This window comes from Podarcis cretensis (genome assembly GCF_951804945.1).
Source record: "Podarcis cretensis genome assembly, chromosome: 17".
Taxonomy (NCBI): domain Eukaryota; kingdom Metazoa; phylum Chordata; class Lepidosauria; order Squamata; family Lacertidae; genus Podarcis; species Podarcis cretensis.
The window spans coordinates 13186840-13206494 of record NC_137187.1 but is presented as its reverse complement, the minus strand read 5'-3'; the positions used below and the strand labels follow the sequence as shown (position 1 = coordinate 13206494).

At 43.3% G+C, this 19655-nt stretch overlaps 1 protein-coding gene across 1 annotated transcript; it reads right to left on the bottom strand.

Annotated features, from left to right (window-relative positions):
- Positions 1–6024: 6024 nt before the first annotated feature.
- On the bottom strand, positions 6025–19024 carry TAL2 (TAL bHLH transcription factor 2). Its single transcript, XM_079959898.1, has 2 exons — positions 18675–19024; positions 6025–8089 (listed from the first exon to the last, which is right to left on the bottom strand). The coding sequence occupies exon 2, from the start codon at positions 8069–8071 to the stop codon at positions 7718–7720; it is 354 nt and encodes a 117-aa protein (XP_079816024.1). The 5' UTR covers positions 8072–8089; positions 18675–19024; the 3' UTR covers positions 6025–7717.
- Between the last annotated feature and the right edge of the window lie 631 nt (positions 19025–19655).

The following is a 19655-nucleotide window of genomic DNA, read 5'->3' as shown; positions in this document are numbered from 1 at the left end:
GATGATATTGTTGCCTCAAAGAACGGGCTGAGGAATCAGGGTGCTGAATTTAAAAAGGTTTGGCTTTGTAAACTTGACTGGACGAGAGACATTGACTAGGGGGACACTAAATGAAAATTATAGCTGGCTACCCACCTGGCTTTTCATAATGCCTAGATCTGGTAGAACTTACCTGTGCCCTAATATCATTGTGCTCTTCATCTCACAGCCCCAGTCACTGTTCTTTTTATCTACCTGGAAAGTAACTTCTGCAGCAGAAAGCCTTTGAGATTAATGGAGGCTCCCCATGCATTTCAGATCCTCAAATGTTCTCCAAATCCTTGTCTGCGGACCATGGCTTTACTCAAACTACTTGGGAAATATAGTGAATTTTATACACAGTAATTTTAGTGCTGATACCCAGATATGTCATGAGTACGTTTTTTGACTATGCAAAATGGCTTTCTCTAGATCTGGCCTGTTGTTGTTCTTGTTTATTGAACTTATATACCACCCTATACCTGGAGGTCTCAAGATGGACACTCAAATGGATTTTGATGGTTGGTGGCTATTTCCACCCACTTTGAGTGCATGCTCACCTCCCTAGATGGAAATGAACAGACTTCTTTTTTGGGAGCCTTGAATTGGGCTGTATTCTGGGAAACCTACTTTGGAGTTTGGAGAAAAGGTTGCTATAGGTTTTTGGTGGGCAGAAGCAATTCCTAGGAAATGTGTGCAGCGGCAGAGCATATGCCCAGCGCAGGCGCGCTCCCAAGGGGGGCATGGCACGCAGGGTGCCCTCCTGGGTGCAGGATGGTCGCTCGGGTGCCCAGAGCGGCGCACGCACCCTGCAGCCAGGGCGGAGCAAGCCACCCATGGCCGACATTCGGTGCGCCGCCAGCCCGCAACTTCCAAGCCTTCCCCAAGCTGTCAAAACGAAGGGGGAAGGGGGGAATGCCGCCAACAAAGCGGCGCAGCTCCCCCCCCCCCCCCACTTATCCCGACAGCTTGGGGTAGGCTTGGGAGTCGCAGGCAGGCAGCGCGCAAAATGTCACCCCCCTCAGTGAGGGCACCCAGGGCAGACAGCCCCCACCGGCCCCTTCCTACGCCCCTGCCTGTGTGCTTGCTTGCCATCTGTTCAACCTGTACATTTCGGAATCATTTATTACAAAAGTTAAGGGACGCAGGTGGCGCTGTGGGTTAAACCACAGAGCCTAGGACTTGCCGATCAGAAGGTCGGTGGTTCGAATCCCTGCGCCGGGGTGAGCTCCCGTTGCTCGGTCCCTGCTCCTGCCCACCTAGCAGTTTGAAAGCACGTCAAAGTGCTAGTAGATAAATAGGTACCGCTCCAGTGGGAAGGTAAACGGCATTTCCGCATGCTGCTCTGGTTTGCCAGAAGCGGCTTAGTCATGCTGGCCACATGATCCGGAAGCTGTACGCCGGCTCCCTCGGCCAATAAAGCGAGATGAGCGCCGCAATCCCAGAGTTGGCCACAACTGGACCTAATGGTCAGGGGTCCCTTTACCTTTACCTACTGCTAAGAGAAGCGGTAAGACCAGTGACTTCCTCGTGTAAACAATGACAAAAAAAATTCTAGTTGGAACAATTTCATTTTTAATAGAAGAAACAAAGTGACCACTTTTGTAAATAATTTATTTCTTAATATATTAACCATTAAATAGCATAGTATACAGGAAAAGGTATCAGTTACACCATATTTGTTCATAGCTATACAGAAGGAAATCACAAAACATAAAAAGTGCTGGCAAAATAAATCTTTGGTAGATAAGTCTAGTTAAAAACGCAAATTGTACATCAATAGTAGATACTATTTCCCCCCTTTACTATAAAATTAGGCAGGACATTTTAGAAATATTACTACATGAAAACTTTCACCACCCTAAAATTAAGTGCCTGCCTTTTTCTTTTGTATCAGCACAATGTTCTACTCAAGGAATGAATAAATCTTCATTTGTTTGGGGTATTTGGGAAAGCTTATACATGCTAGGAATGATTGCCAAAATGAACAGTCCCAGCACAAAACATAGATTGTTAGTTTGGTATCTAATTAAAAAATCATTTTAAGCCGTGAACGTGGGTAGATTTATCATGAGGTAGCTTCAGAACTACTCCATCACTTCTTCACATTTTAAGCGGCTTTCCTGAAAAAGAACGAGACTATCAAATATAATAGTACATTTTCATACATAAAGTCTTCATACTTAAAAAGCTACAGCAGATTGTAGACAACAGTTTTCTACCATAATAAAAAAGATGTTTCAGGCTCATTTCAATCCCCAAGGATTGCGCCCTTAGTTCCTAAGCAAAGTTATTAAGCAGAATTTCTCACCCCCAGTTTCCCGGAAATAAGTCCCACTGAATTTGCTTCTAGACATGGTTAGGATTTCAGCCTTAGTGTCTCACTAAGCTAGGGTTGCCAGATGCCTGGAATTTCACAGACATAGAATACTGCAGCCGGAACACTAAGCCCAGTGGGACTTACTTCCAAATAAATCTGTACGTTGTTTAAAAGGGCCAATCAATGGGTTCCCAGGCAAGTCAGAATCATGTCATAGCTTATCTAAGGTCTTGCAAGAACTGAGTGGCCGAGTGCTTCTTAAGATGTCCTAGTCTGTAGTCTTTCCACTACGTGGTCACTATGCAATGAAAGAACTCTGTCAGTCCAGATCCCTAGAAGTGTGGGGTTGTTTTTTTAAGTAACTGCTACTATTGAATTATTGAATTATAATAATTTTATTCCCACCTGCAATTATTTAAAATGTACCATTTAAAAACGTTTGGAGTTAGTGGGGAAGAGGCAGACCTAAAGCAGTATAATTACCACAGCGCTATCATTTAATTTAATCTCACAGCAGTCCTGTGATATCGGTTAAAACGAGTCATTTGCTGGAAGCCAAATATGGCTGAGCCGAAATGGGGGCTTTGATGTCCAAAGCACAGCAGCTTTGCCACTTTGCAGTTGCAGCAAATATTTATTGGTCTGTTCCTTGAAGCTCACTTAGCAGAATTTCAGTCAAGAGACTTCAAGTGCTGTTTAACCCAGGCAAATGGAAAGCAGTGACCTCAGGACTCCATCTTGTCTCCCATGCTTTTTAACATTTGCATGAAACATTTGCTGGGAGAAGCCATGTAGAGGTTTTGGGCTACAGTGTCACTGGTGTGCAGATGCGACCCGGCTCTACCCTTCTTTTCCACCTATCGAGACCATATAACACCAGTCCTGAAAGACCTACATTGGCACTCCGTATGTTTCCGAGCACAATTCAAAGTGTTGATGCTGACCTTCAAAGCCCTAAATGGCCTTGGCCCAGTATACCTGAAGGAGCATCTCAACCCCCATCATTCAGCCAGAACACTGAGGTCCAGCTCTGAGGGCCTTCTGGCGGTTTCCTCCCTGCAAGAAGTGAGGTTACAGGGAACCAGGCAGAGGGCCTTGTCGGTAGTGGCGCCTGCTCTGTGGAACGCCCTCCCATCAGAAGTCAAGGAAATAAATAACTACCTTACTTTAAAAAGACAGCTGAAGGCAGCCCTGGTTAGGGAAGTTTTTAATGTTTAATGCTGTATTGTGTTTTTAATATTCGGTTGGGAGCCACCCAGAGAGGCTGGGGAAACCCAGCCAGATGGGCAGGGTATAAATAATAAATTATCATTATTACTACAGTTTTACCTTGGGTTAAGAATTTAATTCGTTCTGGAGGTCCGTTTTTAACCTGAAACTGTTCTTAACATGAGGTACCACTTTAGCTAACGGGGCCTCCCGCTGCCACCGCGCCGCTGCACAGCGATTTCTGTTCTCATCCTGAAGCAGAGTTCTTAACCCGAGGTACTATTTCTGGATTAGCAGAGTCTGTAACCTGAATCCTCTGTAACCTGAAGCATCTGTAACCCGAGGTACCACTGTACTGATCCCAGGGGGACTGTAGAAATCCTCAGTGGGTACCTGCAAATGGTTTTGAGGTGGAGGAACATGAAGAAGCTGAGGCTTTGACCACCTATGGCACAGGAAGCCAGCCAATCTGGATGGGGAGATGCAAGTGGTTTAGGATGGGTTGCAGTCTCCTTGAAAGAGCAAGTTTGCAGCTTGGGGGCGGGGGCTGTTTCCTCCTACAAATAGAGCTATCTATGGAGGCACAGGTGACAGAATCAGTGACTGGGATGCTCAAAGCAGCTCAAGCTGCTCTGCCAGCTACGAACCTCCAGAGAAAAAATATCTTCCCTCACTTGTTTACGTCCTGGTTACAGACTAGCCCACTGTAATGCATTCTATATGAGGCTGTCTTTCAAAATGGTTTGGAAACTTCAACACAGAGAATGCAATTGCCTGTTGAGGGGCAAGTGTTTGGAACACGTAGCAATTAGACTGGTCTTTAATTCTATAAAGTCTTTCATTACATTTAAACTGTTTCTGTTTTTGATTCTAATCTGATCTGAATTGCCGTGCTGAGCCGTTATCCTGTTTTTAAACTGCTTTTCTTTTTCTTTAAAGTTTTGTAATGAAAGGGCTTTATGTTTTATGATTTCGAATGTTTCTGTAAGCCGCCTCAAGAGAGCTTTGCTCTTGAAATGCAGTGTATGAATACTGGAAACAAATGAATGAATATTGATTTTCCCCTAATAAGCTTTAAAACTTTACAAATGTTTGTTAAGAAGGTGAGCATCTTCCTAAGATGAACAGTTTAAAAAAACACACACAATAAAAAATAAACCTGGATAATAGATAAATAAATAGATTTAAAAGGCCGGCGACAGCCACATTTATAATCAATAGTCCCCAGAACACTTTACAGTGTGCAAAGTGCTTTACATGAGGTATGTACACAAGAAAGCGTGTGAAGGCATTGCAGTAGCCAGTGAAAGGAAGGAAAGAGGAGAATTATTTCTTTATCAAAAAGATTTATGAAAATAATATAATAGTATGATACTGTGTAAAATATAACAAGTGTAATTCAGGGTTTTCTGAGAACATTTGGAAGTCTATTTTAGGTCCCTTTAAACTTCTTGCATTCTTTTTTTTAAAAAAAATGGGGTGGGATATAAATTGTAATATAGTATATTGCTGTATAATTTTGTGAAATGTGTTCAGTAAAGATTTAATAAAAAAAATTAAAAAGGAAGGAAAGAGGAGAAACATCCCAAAGCTTCAACTTATCTAGAAGCAGGCAGGTGTAACAAAATAAGCATTTTAAAAGATGTTTTAAAGATAATCATAATAATGGGGAAACACTATTAGTGGCTAGTGGTTTTTTTCCCCAAGTGGCAGATTCTCCTTGAGGAGATATCTTCTTCTCCTCTTCAGGATAATTAAGGGCTGAGTGGCAACTTTTCTAAAAAAATAATAATAATGAAAGATGCAGTTAAAATTAAATGAAATACTTCTATTTCATTGACTTGGCTGGAGGAGTTAACACTTTAGTCCAACCATTCTCGAAGTGTGCATAGGGACATACACAAGTATGCCGCCCAAAATCACACAATTACATCCTCAGAAATTTCTGTGTGGGCTCAAAATGCTCTCACACAGAGAAGGCTGCTAGTTGTGTCTCTTGCATGATTTACCGCTCCCAGCTTTGCCTCCTTCCAATCTGCCTCCTGGGGAAGGGGGATATTAACTCCACTGTGCCCCTTCTGCAGATGGGATTGGATCATCCAGCCCATTCTTCTCAGCGCAGGCATACACTCTCAGAAGGGGCCGCCCCTTGCAACTGAAAAGACGATCGATCGGGTGGCTGCTCAAATTGGCTACTCATGCAGAAACACTGAGGGCAGGGGAGATCCTACATAGGCAGGCAATTCACCTACACCTACTCTGAAAAGTTAACCTTTTTCGGTGTAAGAGTGAAGCCAGATTAGATATTATGTTACATTATTCACATGATTACTGCTTATGTATTTATTTGCATATAGTGTTACCTTGGTTCTCAAACACCTTGGTACTCAAACAATTTGGAACCCAAACACTGCAAACCTGGAAGTGTTCCGGTTTGCGAACTCTTTTTGAGTACTGTATTATGCTTCCGATTTGAGTTACAGTGAGGTCTGTCTGTTTTGGCTATTTATTTTGCGTTTTGTTTTTGCGGCTCTTTTTGTGTGTGACTGTGTGGAACCCAGTCCAGCTACTGATTGATTGATTGATTGATTGTGTGACTGAAGTACATTGTTCATTGCTTTCATTTTATGGATCAATGGTAGATAGTAAAATTCATGTTAAATTGCTGTTTTAGGGGTTGTTTTTAAAAGTCTGGAACGGATTGATCCATTTTGCATTACTTTCTATGGGAAAGCGCACCCTGGTTTTGGAACGCTTTGGTTTTGGAACGGACTTCTGGAACGGATTAAGTTTGAGAACCAAGGTACCACTGTACAAGTAAGAACCACGGTGGGCTGCAGTGGACTGCTAGCATTAACCTTTTGCCGCCACTGCTGTCTCAGTCCAGTTTGGGGAGGGGGCACCTCTAAAGCTGCTATTTGCCCCCAGAAAGCAACCTGCTTTCTGAGAGCCTTCTTTCAGATTTAAGAGCTCTCCCCCAACACCACTGTTCCGATCTGGTTCAGGGTATCCAATGCTGCTGTTTTAGTAAATAAAACAGAAAGCATTCATCATATGTCACATCTAGTCTGGCCCTGAATTGTACAACCAGTTTTAATCCATTAAAAAGGGTGCCTTAGGTTGTAATCCTAACCATACAAGCCTGGGAGTAAGCCCCATTGAATTCAGTAGGACTTACTTCTGAGTAGAAATGCTTAGGATTGTTCTGTAAATCAACAAGTTTGGGGAATAGTGCCTTTGATGAATGTCAGAGAAGTAGGTGAAATATAATGTAGTCTTATTTATGTTTCATTGTAAATAATACAAACAGCAACCTTCAGTATACATTACTCAGAAGTGAAGAAATGGGCTTGCAGCCCTTGCTTCCACAAGCCTCCAGTAATGTGTGACGTGAAGCTTTTCCTCATACAGCGTTTCTCTGCAGTGGCCCAACTCAAGTGTTTCTTTCCTTTTAGGAAAGGTAAGAGGAGATCATATGCAGCCCTCATGCCACACATTGTAGGACACAAGGTAGAGAGGACTCACTCCACCACGGAAAAGAAGAGAAGAAGAGTTTGGATTTGATATCCTGCTTTATCACTACCCAAAGGAGTCTCAAAGCGGCTAACAGTCTCCTTTCCCCTCCTCCCCCACAACAAACACTCTGTGAGGTGAGTGGGGCTGAGAGACTTCAAAGAAGTGTGACTGACCCAAGGTCACCCAGCAGCTGCATGTGGAGGAGCGGGGAAGCGAACCCGGTTCACCAGATTACGAGACTACCGCTCTTAACCACTACACCACACTGGCTCCACAGCCCAATAATTGTATGAACTGGGCCTAGAAGTTACGTTGCTGCTCAGTCACCAGCTATTGGCTCCAATAACTCTCACCAATGCATCATGTGTAGTTTTCTGTGGACTGTATCACAGATCCTTGGCCTTGAGATCAAAGCACTTTGTGGCAAGTAGAGCTGTTGGAATCCTGATCAACTTCCAGAGATTTGATATCCCTCTTTTTAAGTACTGAAAATTAGCATCTCCCAAAGAAACCGTTACACAAAATACATTCGTTAAAAGAGCAAAAGATATATATATATAAATACTGTACATAGGCAGACAACCCACAACTTGTATAAAGAAGGGAAACTATCAAATTACTACCAGGAGGGCTATAGCCCCGACAAACAGCACATCACGGAGACGATGCCTCTGACCAACACTCTGGAGCATTGCTGCTTGTGTTGGGAGAAGGGACCTCAGAGTCTTCAATCAGAGTCAAGTCTTCCATGCTTTCCAAACTTGGACTTGGCTGGAACAGTCCCAGTATCCTTCCCCGTGGATTCATCCCTGGCTGCTGCAGGCCTTGTTCCCCGAGCACCTTGACAAGGAAGTTGATGTACCTCATGGCTAAGCGGAGGGTCTCATTCTTGCTGAGCTTTTTGTCCGGAGGGTGGGTGGGAATGAGCTTCCTCAGCTTGGCAAATGCGCTGTTGACGTTCTGCTGCCTCCACCTCTCCCTGCTGTTGGTGAAGATCTTTCTGGTCATTCTCAAGAACCGGCAGAACTAGAGGAAGAGAAAAGTGTAAAGGTCATCATGAAAGGACTAGCTGAACTGCAGCCAGAGGATAGAAGTAAACATTTTTTTAAAAACCCTTCAAGAAAGGTAAAGGTAAAGGCATCTCTGACCATTAGGTCCAGGCGCAGACGACTCTGGAGTTGCGTGCTCATCTCGCTCTATAGGCCAAGGGAGCCGGCCTTAGTCCGCAGACAGCTTCCAGGTCATGTGGCCAGCATGACTAAGCCACTTCTGGCGAACCAGAGCAGCGCACGGAAACGCCATTTACCTTCCCGCCGGAGCGGTACCTATTTATCTACTTGCACTTTGATGTGCTTTCGAACTGCTAGGTTGGCAGGAGCTGGGACCGAGCAACAGGAGCTCACCCCTTTGCGGGGATTCGAACCTCCGACCTTCTGATTGGCAAGCCCTAGGCTCTGTTGTTTAGACCACAGCACCAACCGCGTCCCTAAACCCTTCAATAAGATAGCTCAAACCTAGAGTCCGACTGCAAACCCAGTGCCTCTGTATTTCACTTCTGCTTTGTACAGGCCTGAAATGTTCCTGTAGACCAAAGGTCACTAGCGCCCCATTAGCAGATCACTCCAAGGGGAGCAGCAATATTTGTGAAAGGATAGCCAGAGTTGCCCTCTTCCTTTCTTTTGCTCTCTTGCTTTTGTCAGCACAAGCTCTGTGTGCAAATAGCGACCTTTGTGGGTTTCTCCGTTAGATGGAATGCTTCAAAATGCATCCTTGTCTCTCTGACATTTGTACAAGATCAGCAAACAGAGGCCCCCATGCACCCAAGGAATCCTTTTCAAATAGCTGACAGACTCCCAGTTTGTAGGTGGGACATTTATTTATTTACAGCCTCCCAACATGCAGCCCAATCCTAAGCATGTTTACTCAGAAATTCCACCATGTTCAGTTGTGGTTAAGTGTCATGGGATTATTGCTCTTGTCTATTTGCTTCACCTTAAAACGTCTTCTTAGCCCTACCTCAGGGAGCTGTATTTTGAATCCTTTTGCCTCAGACCCTCCAAGTGTCCCTGTTTCCCAGGGACAGTCCCAGATTTACAGAAGCCATCCCAGTTTCTAATTTGACCCTAGAATGTCCCGCTTTCCCTTAGGATGCCCCTATTTTCATTGGAGAAATGTTGGGGGGAAATGGAGTTATGTGACCTCTGAGCCAAGGAGGTCCAGAGGCACAACCTTTAGAAGACATCTGAAGGCAGCCCTGCACAGTGGTACCTCTGGATACGAATGCTTCTGCTTGCGCATGTGTTGGGTTATGAGCTACGCTAACCCAGAAGTAGTTGCTCCCAGATACGAACTTTGCCCCGGGATGCGAGCAGAAATCGCATGCCAGAGGTGTGTGCGCAGCGGGAGGCACACTTTCACTAATGGTGCCTCATGTTAAGAACAGTTTCAGAATAAGAACAGAGCTCCAGAACGAATTAAGTTTGTAACCAGAGGTACCACTGTTCAGAGAATTTTTTTTTTAAAAAAAGTTTCGTGTTTTATTATGTTTTTATAGATGCTGGAAGCTGCCCAGTGTGGCTGGGGCAACCCAGTCAGATGGGCAGGATATAAAAATTATTGTTGTTGTTACTACTATTGAATAGGGCGTCCCTATTTTCAGCAGAGAAATGTTGGAGGGTCTGTTGTCAAGGTTAGCTTTGCAAACAGAAATCTCTTGAGTAAATATTCCATAATAATGCAATAAAAGCAGATCCACATCCGGGATCCAAAGTGGCCTGATTCACATTCCCTGCTTTGAGTCTTATTTAAAGCTGCTCTGTTACATATGGGCACTTTTAAATGTCCAAACATCATGAAAATGTGAGATTTAGGGTTTTCTTGTCTGTTAGGTGCAAGGATGGTCCATTCAGACAAAAAAGCTTTCATGTTTATGAATGAAATTGCTTCACGAGCCATTATGTGAATGGTGTCAGAGAATGAACCCCAAAGAAAGGATCTGATACATATTTCTTGAAGTAAGTCTGGCTTTATATAACGTCTTCTCAGCCAGTAGGGTTTATTGGCGTAGTACAAAATGTGAATAAAAATGATTCTGACCACACCAGAATATAGAAATTATACAGTTGTACATTGTTGTCCAGGGTGTGTATACTCATATCACTGCTGTATGCAGTCAAACATATTTCATAGTGTTTCAAAGACCTGTAAGAGCTATTTGACCAAAGTCAACAATAGGACAAAGATGTGAAAGATTATTACCTTCACCTCTTTGAAACTTCACACAGAATGAAGTCTGAGCAAACAAGTTAGAATCGAGAGCAGCACCTCAGAAGGCCCACCAAATACCCAAATGAACACGGTGAACAAAGCTCACCCAAAGGCTACTACCATACAAAAGATTAACCAATGCAGGGAGCTACAAATGAAGATCTGTTTCTCAATAGCCAAGGCTTTGGGCAGCATCACTTAGTGAATCTATTCAGGCTGCTTAAGCATCACCAGCCACAGCAGTTCCTTGCACAAAAGCTGCATTTCTGGTGCATTTATTACGCAAGAAATGGCCGCTCAAGCAGCAGTAACCCTCGTAGGCTAGCAGAGAACCTCTGTATAATCCAGTGGGAATGAGGGCTTACGAACAAGTAAAATTTAAAGAGATTCAGACCTCCAGGGTATATAAATAGCTTAGATTTGTATCTGGCCTGTATCGTGCATATGTTATGATGGCAGAATCAAGGGGTGCATGGATGACTAAGCCATAGCAGGTCAACTGGCCAGACAGACCTTCCATATCACCCCAACAATAGGCTTCTCAGTAGTGTCCGTTCACACATCGAGTGCAGCAGCTATTGAGTGTATGGTCTAATCAAGGACAGATAGATCAAGCTGACGTATATCTACGTCTCAACTCGCTTTTAGCATCCCCATCGTTGAACTTCGAAAAGAGTTAAGAAAATATTAGGGTCCCAATCCAGCTCTATAGCTACTGGCTATAGAAATAGAATTATAGAATTGTCAAGTTGGAAGGGACCCCAAAGGTCATCTCCCAAAACAACAACAACAAGATGGGCCAAGATACTTTATTTCGAAGTGTATTTATTTTATTTAACAGAATTTGTATCCCGCTTAATTACAGTGGTACCTCAGGTTAAGTACTTAATTCGTTCCGGAGGTCCATACTTAACCTGAAACTGTTCTTAACCTGAAGCACCACTTTAGCTAATGGGGCCTCCCGCTGCTGCCACGCCACTGCCGCCACGCGATTTCTGTTCTCATCCTGAAGCAAAGTTCTTAACCTGAAGCACTATTTCTGGGTTAGCGGAGTCTGTAACCTGAAGCGTATGTAACCCGAGGTACCACTGTATAAATAAATCTCTAAGAGTATGGTGAACAGAGGACTGTGTACAATGATATCTCTCTCTCTCTCTCTCTCTCTCTCTCTCTCTCTCTCTCACACACACACACACACACACACACACACTACTCCATATGTATTAGGAAATAGAAGATATCCAGCTCCAAGGAGCTTCTGGTGATTCCCTTACTGTGAGATGTGAGGTTACAGGGAACCAGGCAGAGGGCCTTCTCGGTAGTGGCGCCTGCCCTGTGGAACGCCCTCCCTTCAGATGTCAAAGAAATGAACAACTATCTGACTTTTAGAAGACATCTGAAGGCAGCCCTGTTTAGGGAAGTTTTTAACGTTTGATGTTTTATGCTGTTTTTAATATTCTGTTGGGAGCAGCCCAGAGTGGCTGGGGAAACCCAGCCGGATGGGCGGGGTATAAATAAATACAGTGGTACCTCTGTTTGCAAACACTTCTGGTTGTGCACCCTTCGGGTAACAAGCTCCGCTAACCCGGAAGTACGTGCTCCTGGAAGCTAACTTTGCCCCCTGGATGTGAGAGGAACTCGCGCGCACGCCATTAGCGAAAGCGCGCCTCAGGTTGAGAATGGTTTCCGGTTACAAACGGACCTCCGGAACGAATTAAGTTTGTAACCGGAGGTACCACTGTAAATTATTATTATTATTATTATTATTATTATTATTATTATTATTATTATTTTATTTTTATCATCATCATCATCATCATCATCATCATCCACAAAGAGCCATTTAGACAAGGGTCTAGTAGGTATTGGACAAGGGACAAGGGAGAAGTAGGTATTGGAACAAAGAAACAGCCCCATTTAAGGTCTTATCTCATAAGAGATGAAGTTTCCTGATGGGTGCTACACTTTTGCTGCTGGGATCTTGCAACAGAAAGCAATATATAGACATGAGCCCTCATCTGGCTGGGACTGGGAGCTTGACTCCCTGAAAGGAAGCAAGTAACCTACTCCAAGACACTAGACACTGGTTTTCCCCTGGTGGGTTGGGACCCACCACTACCAACATACAAATATGAAGGAAATTGTTCCGAACTGCATGTTTGGTTAAAGGGGGTGGTGGGTCCCAGGTCAGAAAATGTTGGTGCTCTTTCTCAGAGTCCAAATCTCCACCGCTTCAGAAATATTCACTAGTTCCAACCTGCCTTTGGAATTCAAAAGTAACACAGAAACTTAGGCTCCAAAATAAATGGCCGGCGGAAGCCCAGGATATTTTGCTATCTGAAGCAGAGCTCAAATCGCTGCCCTCCCTTCCCAACTAGGCAAACGAAGCAATAAGGAATATGGTTCGTTCCAAGTGCAATGTGTTTCGAGGGTGTGCGAAACTTCGTCCTCAGTGGTACTGCAAATACAGAAGCACCATAACCTGGAAATGGGTTAGAGAGTTTAAAATAGAATAAAGTTTGGTTCCCTCTCACCTCATATTAAGTGAATAAAAGTTACCAAGTTAGTTTGTGGTGGGAAATTACAAGAACTTAGAATGTGTAGATATATGTATGTATTAGTATAGCCAACAAAATTCAAATTAAAAACAGATTCCCAAAAAAATGAGATAACCCCTCAGAACGGAAAAATGCCCAAACGCCTAATTAGTAAGACTCAAAATGTATCCTAAAGGTCTCTTTTAAAATGTATGAAGAAATATCTTACAAACGTAAGAAAGTAAACAAAGTTTCTAGCTGCAATTCTCTAAGTGGATACTCCCAGGCATGGCCAAACTTGGCCTTCCAGCTGTTTTTGGACTACAACTCCCATCATCCCTAGCTAACAGTGGTCAGGGATGATGGGAATTGTAGTCCCGAAACAGCTGGAGGGCCGAGTTTGGCCATGCCTACTAGTCACAGCCTTCCCCCACCAGGTTCTCTCCAAATGTTTTTGACTACAATTCCCATAAGCCCCTGCTTAATGCTGTCTGGGGCTGAAGGATGCTGCTAAGCATCCAAAATGAGACTTTTAATATCAACTGGAGCTAACTGCCTCCCTAAGCAGCCCAGTATTATCAAGGAAGCAGAATTTTGGAGGCCTTTAACAACTGCAATGCTTAAGACTGATAGAGTGGGCTCTTAACCCCTTAACAACATACATTCTTGGTTCTAAATAAGTTGGGAGTGGGCTGGAAAATCTCGAGTGGTTTTTCCACCCCCATTGTGATTGGTAAAAGAAAAAGGAATAGTCCCATCTGCGCCACTCTGAGCTCCCCCTGGACAAACAGCACAATACAGATGTAATAATAAATAAATACTACATCATTTTTAAAATAAACAAAGCCCTGTGTGGTGCAGACAACGGCATTTATTCTTTTCCACAGCAGAAAGACATTTAATCCACTAGCAGCAAGGCATGGACATATTATTATGAGCTGTGTGTTTCTTAGCCAAGGAATCAATGAAGCGGACTTCCCCACTTAGTTCTGTGAAGGAAACCAGCACCCTAAACCTAGAGCTCTACAAAAAAAAGACAGCCCCAGCAATGCAGCTGATGTGGTTCTAGTATTATCCGGGCGCCATTTTGAGCGAGGGAGCCGGAATGAGATTTTCCAAGCACAAAGGGATAAACTGCCCAACTTCTTTTGTTCTGTGTACTCACACCAAACCTACAGTCGTGCAACCAAACGGACCACAAAAAAATGGTTTCAGAAGATTATCTATGCTAGGGGTCAGCAATTTTTTTCAGCAGGGGGCCGGTCCACTGTCCCTCAGACCTTGTGGGGGGCCGGACTATATTTTGGGGGGGAAATATGAACGAATTCCTATGCCCCACAAATAACCCCAGAGATGCATTTTAAATAAAACCACACATTCTACTCATGTAAAAACACGCTGATTCCTGGACCATCCATGGGCTGGATTTAGAAGGTGATTTGGCCGGATCCGGCCCCCGGTCCTTAGTTTGCCTACTCATGATATATGGCATATGGCTTTGCTCGACAATGGAAATGTGAGTCCATGGTGGGAATGGAGGCGTGTGAGAAAATATTTCTACCCGGCTTCACCTTCATTTTCAAAGCAGCCTACAACAACAACAACAACAACAACAACAACAACAGCAACAACTAAACCCCTTACACGATTAAATCAGCCCCCATTTGTTAAAGCAACAATTGAAACAGCAATTTAATATGGACTGCCTAGCTAAAACCAAAAAAAAAATGAAAGCCTTCCGTGACATACAGTCAGCGCTCCTAGACAGCACCATCACAGAAAATGGATGCTGTTTTCAAAGGTAGCACTTGACTTCTAGGTGCTCAAAGCTTGCTCACCTAGCCAAACATTCACTTTTTATTTTATTTTATTTTATTTATTTATTTTTACTTGCACTTTGACGTGCTTTCAAACTGCTAGGTTGGCAGGAGCAGGGACCGAGCAATGGGAGCTCACCCCGTCGCGGGGATTCGAACTGCCGACCTTCTGATCGGCAAGTCCTAGGCTTTGTGGTTTAACCCACAGTGCCACCCATGTCCCTCAAACATCCACTTTTTAAAGCCATGCTCTCGAATCTCAGATGCCTGAGGATTGATTGCAATTTTTCAGTAGCACACATGGAAAATGCACACTGCATATGGTCAGAGGCACTTTTCTGTTATTTTCCTGTTCCACTGAGTCAATTTGGAAAAAAGGTAATGGGCTGAAGAGGAATTGAGGGTTGTATCCAGTGGTAGATTTACTCAGAGCAGACACACTGAAGTAAATAGCTATGACTAACTTAATTTCAGTGAATCTACTCTAAGCAGAGCTGGACAGAACCCAAAGCTTTTCTTGAATTTTTGCAGCCCAATAAGCAGCGGCATTTCAATATTATTGTTGGTTTCGTGGATTCTTTAAAAGAATTATAATAAATAATATTTTTTTCAAGCAGATTGAAGTTTCTGACCACTTGAACAACAAAATAAACTTATTCTTTTTTACTGAATCTGCATGTATTAGATCACTGCTGCAATATAATTAATGTATGCAAGCCCAAAAGATTAAAAAATTACACTATTTTGTTTATTTATTTATTAAAAAACAAAAGCAGTTTTCAAATGCACATAGGGCTAGTTTTGTCCATTTTAATTTGAGTAGTAGAGGGAAACAAAAATACTGAGACGCAATTATATAGTATTGGTGCATACAATTCCTAGAAGCACTGGTCCCAGCTCAGAGGCTTCGATAACCATGCTAATATTGCACTATTCACATGGAGTCCCCTTGTGAGCAGAGGGTACCTCATTCACTTCAGTCAGTTGCGCGTAAGAACCCTTGTGGAATTTTGAATCAGGGTGATTATGCAGCAATTAAGCGCCACGGAAATTTATGGGACTGCATTCTAAGTAATACATCGGTTTCGCTAATGAAGTCTGCTTTTATGTAAGAATTACCCCAAACACAGCAATTAGAAGGGGGGGCCAAATAAACAACCTAAGATTAGTACCCCCAATTAAAAGCGCATTTAGGAAAAGGCATTGCCAAGAGTCTTTTTTTTTTCCGAAATAAAGGTTGTCCCCTGATTTAATTCAATTTTTAAATATTCTCTCTCTCTCTCTCTCTCTCTCTCTCTCTCTCTCTCTCTCTCTCTCTGTGTGTGTGTGTGTGTGTGTGTGTGTGTGTAAAATCTAAGAGAGAAATAGCCAGAAAATATAAGGAAGGAAAGACAGACAGAAAGCAGTTTTTTAAAGGGAAAAATTGCAGCTGCCAGGGAGGGGGGAGGCACATAGATCAGAACCACAGAACCCTTTCCCATCTCATGTTTTTGCTAATCTAAAAGGCCCCCCCCAGAAGCTGCTATTAAGTTCAGGAGGCAAATAAAATTGTGCTAGGGAGGACTAAGCCTACCTTCACAGCACCTGTCTCAGACTGCATTGGGGGATCCCCAGTGGTTGAATTTGGCCTTAAAAAAAAGTACAGTAATAATGATTTCCCACCATCATATCCAGTTTAGGGTGAAATGAAATGAGACAACGGGGATGTGCAAATAGCTCTTTGGTCTCTGTGAACTTTTACAAACAGCTGTGGCACGAGGGGGGGGGGTGCATCCAGATATAGGGCCACAACGGGGCAGAGACTGTTCATTGCTTCCCCCTCCACTGCATACAAACTGCTCTTCCTATCGAGCTGCTATTTGCCCTGCAAGGAAAAAGCACACATTTTCCTAACAAGCCAAATAACAGCTTGGGAGGTGGCGGTTATAAGGAACAGGACAAGTTAACCCCCTCCCTCCCCGCAATGCTACATTCTCAAACGGATTGCCCGACCCCCTTGCTGCCAATATTTGCAAAGGTTTGCAGTTCTATTTTTCATTATTCTTATTTTATCGCCGAAAAGGATAACCACCTAAAATTCGGGAACCATGCAGATCCAGAATTAAATAACCACCCCCCAAGTCATCAAAGGAAAATAATATCTAAATCACATGGGATGCTTGCTGTATAGTGTTAATTATATTTAATATTTATAAGCTGGTTTTCTATGTGTGTGCACACACAGGCTCAAGTATAAAGAGTTTTCTCTCTGCCCATATCCAGTTTGGCCTTTCTGATGAGAGGGGGCCAGTTCTGAGATTTTTCAGCCAAAAGGTGTTGGCAAATTCTAGCTATATCAAAGTACCTTTTTAAGGTTGGAAGAAATAAGTATGTGCTTAAATCTCTCCTGCTGATGTCAACAGTATTCAAAGGTGTTTCTCCTTATCTGGATTTTGCCCCACATCATAAAAACGTACATATATTATGGAACTCAATTCTGTATATAATAAGGTACTGCCCGTGCTTTTTGGGGGGTAAAAAATAAAAATTTAGGTGCCTTGATAAATGTGCTGTGGGTGCCAGCCCATAATAGCTGCCATGGGCAGGGAAAATAAGAGGTACTCTGTATTGGAAAGTAGGATCACAAAAAAAAGCACTGGGTATTGCAATATGACCACAGAGAATTACATTTTGAGCTGATGTTTTCCACTGGACACTGTATTTATTTTAAGTGGGATGAAAGTCCAAGGACTCTGTTGTTGCTGTTGTTATTATCTTTTAAACGGTGTTTAGGAAAGAATTGACAAAGATAGCTAAATAAGCTATCTTCATATATGTATGCACATACAAAGAACTTGCAACCCAGGCAAGGAATTCATAGCTGTCACTGTCATATACACTCGAAGGGGAGGAAATTCAACAAGACCTGCAAACTGCTCCCAAACACTTTATAGGGAAATGCCATCGAAAGTCCTTTAAATGGAAACATACCCACAGATTTCGGTAGGATAGTTCCATGTAGTATATGCTTAAGACAAGGAATGCAAAGCTACAGATCTGCCTCTTGGGGCACTGAGTGAATCTGTATTAATTAAACACTATAAAAATATTCCACAAGACACATAATGAGCTAGCTACCTTGCATGCTAAAGCATAAGAATTTGTTGCCTGAATATTTCAATAATAAATACGACAGAAACTGTTGAGGCTGCTGTGGTTTAAGAAAGTGGCCCTATCATGTTGTATACATCGCATGTAATGGCATGTAGAATGTAAAGGAAGTCTCAAAGTGTCCGGTTTAGTGGCATTTTCCACCCAAGGGTGTACGTGATTTTAACACACCACATGGTTTTAAATGCTAAACTCTTGAAAGCTTCCAGAATTTCAGTCGGTTGTTGATATTCCCTGTTTCTTCACAATTGTCATTGTTATTATTATGCATTAAATTTGTATACTATCCTATACCAGAAGGTCTCAGGGCGGTTCACAACATAAAAACGCAAAACAAAAACAAAAACGAGAACAACCCAATAATACCCACCTCCCCGTCAAATTCCATGCAATCTCAGCTGTGGAATGTTATTCAGACGGACAAAATGAGAACAGTTCCACTGCCGGTCTCTTAACTGCAGTGCTTATGCCACAATGTCAGCAGCAATGTGGGAAAGAGCAGAGGATACAACCGTCTCACTCCAGGTCTGAATTTAGTCACCTGTGAAGGAGCAGCCCTTTTCAGACATAACCGGAGCCATGTGCCACCATCACCTGATGAGTGTCAAAAGGAAGCCGTCAAGATTCTTACTCCTTCCCCAGCACCAAATTCAGCACGGATGTCTAAAAAGGCATTCCAGGGAAACCACCCAGCAATGCCCACAAAGCCTTTTGGTTTTGGGAAAAGTGGGAATGTGTGCACATTTGGGAAAGTTGCATAAAAGACTAAAATGCTTTAAAAATAAAAATATAAATCTAAGAAGGAAAAACCACACACACATAATAAGCAAAGTAACTTACCTTTTCCAAAGCTGATCTTGCAGAAGTGTTCTCCTGCAGTCCAAGTTCGCTCTGGCTGCTCCCGGTACTTTGCTCTCCCAGCTCTGAGACGCAAGAGCTGCTCTCTCTCCTGACAATCCAGCCAATTGCCGGTCCCTGCCTGCTGCCTCCTTTATAGAACGCCAGATCCTTTGTCTGGCGCGTGTCACCACTAGTGCTAGCGATCCAGGGAGCTTATTCCGTATCTCCTGGGAGATCCTTTTCATGCTGCAGCTTCTTGCTCTTCCTAGAATTCTAGCCCATGCTAGAATAGGTGGACAAGACAGCTTTGGAGCTTTGTTCTGAAATGCCAAGAGGTTTGGATTCAAACGCTAAGGGGGGAAAAACACCAGACAGGCTATTTTTGCAAAAGGCTGTAAGTGGCTGGCGGTTGGCAATGTGATGCTTTCTAGGTGTTGTTGGACTCCCATCAGCCCCCAGCCAGCATGGTCAATGGTCAGGGATGATGGATGTTGGGGGTCAGCATCTTGCCTTCCCCAGCCATAGCCTATTGAACTCAGCAGGGTTTTATAGGAGCTGAGCTTCGTTTAAGTCTGGGCTTAGGAATCAGGCAGCGGGGGGGCAGGGGGGGGCTCAGCCCTGGAATTGATTTCCAAGTGCCTGGAGTGTTAGCATGGCAAAGGAAGCACCTCTGAGCATGTGCAAAGTATCCAGCAACCACCAAACATCATTGTGCGCCTGGCCTTTTGAGCGGGGAGAAGCTTGGAGACCAGTAAGGGCAGCTTGGAGTCACGCTCAGAAACCTGGCAATGCTCTTTTTAGAAACTAATCGCCAGAATACAACACTTGTGGGAAAACACCGGTGTGGAAAATGCCTCGTGGGATGTAATTTTTTTAAAAGGAACAGGAATGGTTGTCGAAGAAAGCAAAACAAAGGAGACGCACGCTACTCTGGAGACCCGCGGAGGCTGTTTGTAATCACAACGTTTTTCCGTGTATCGT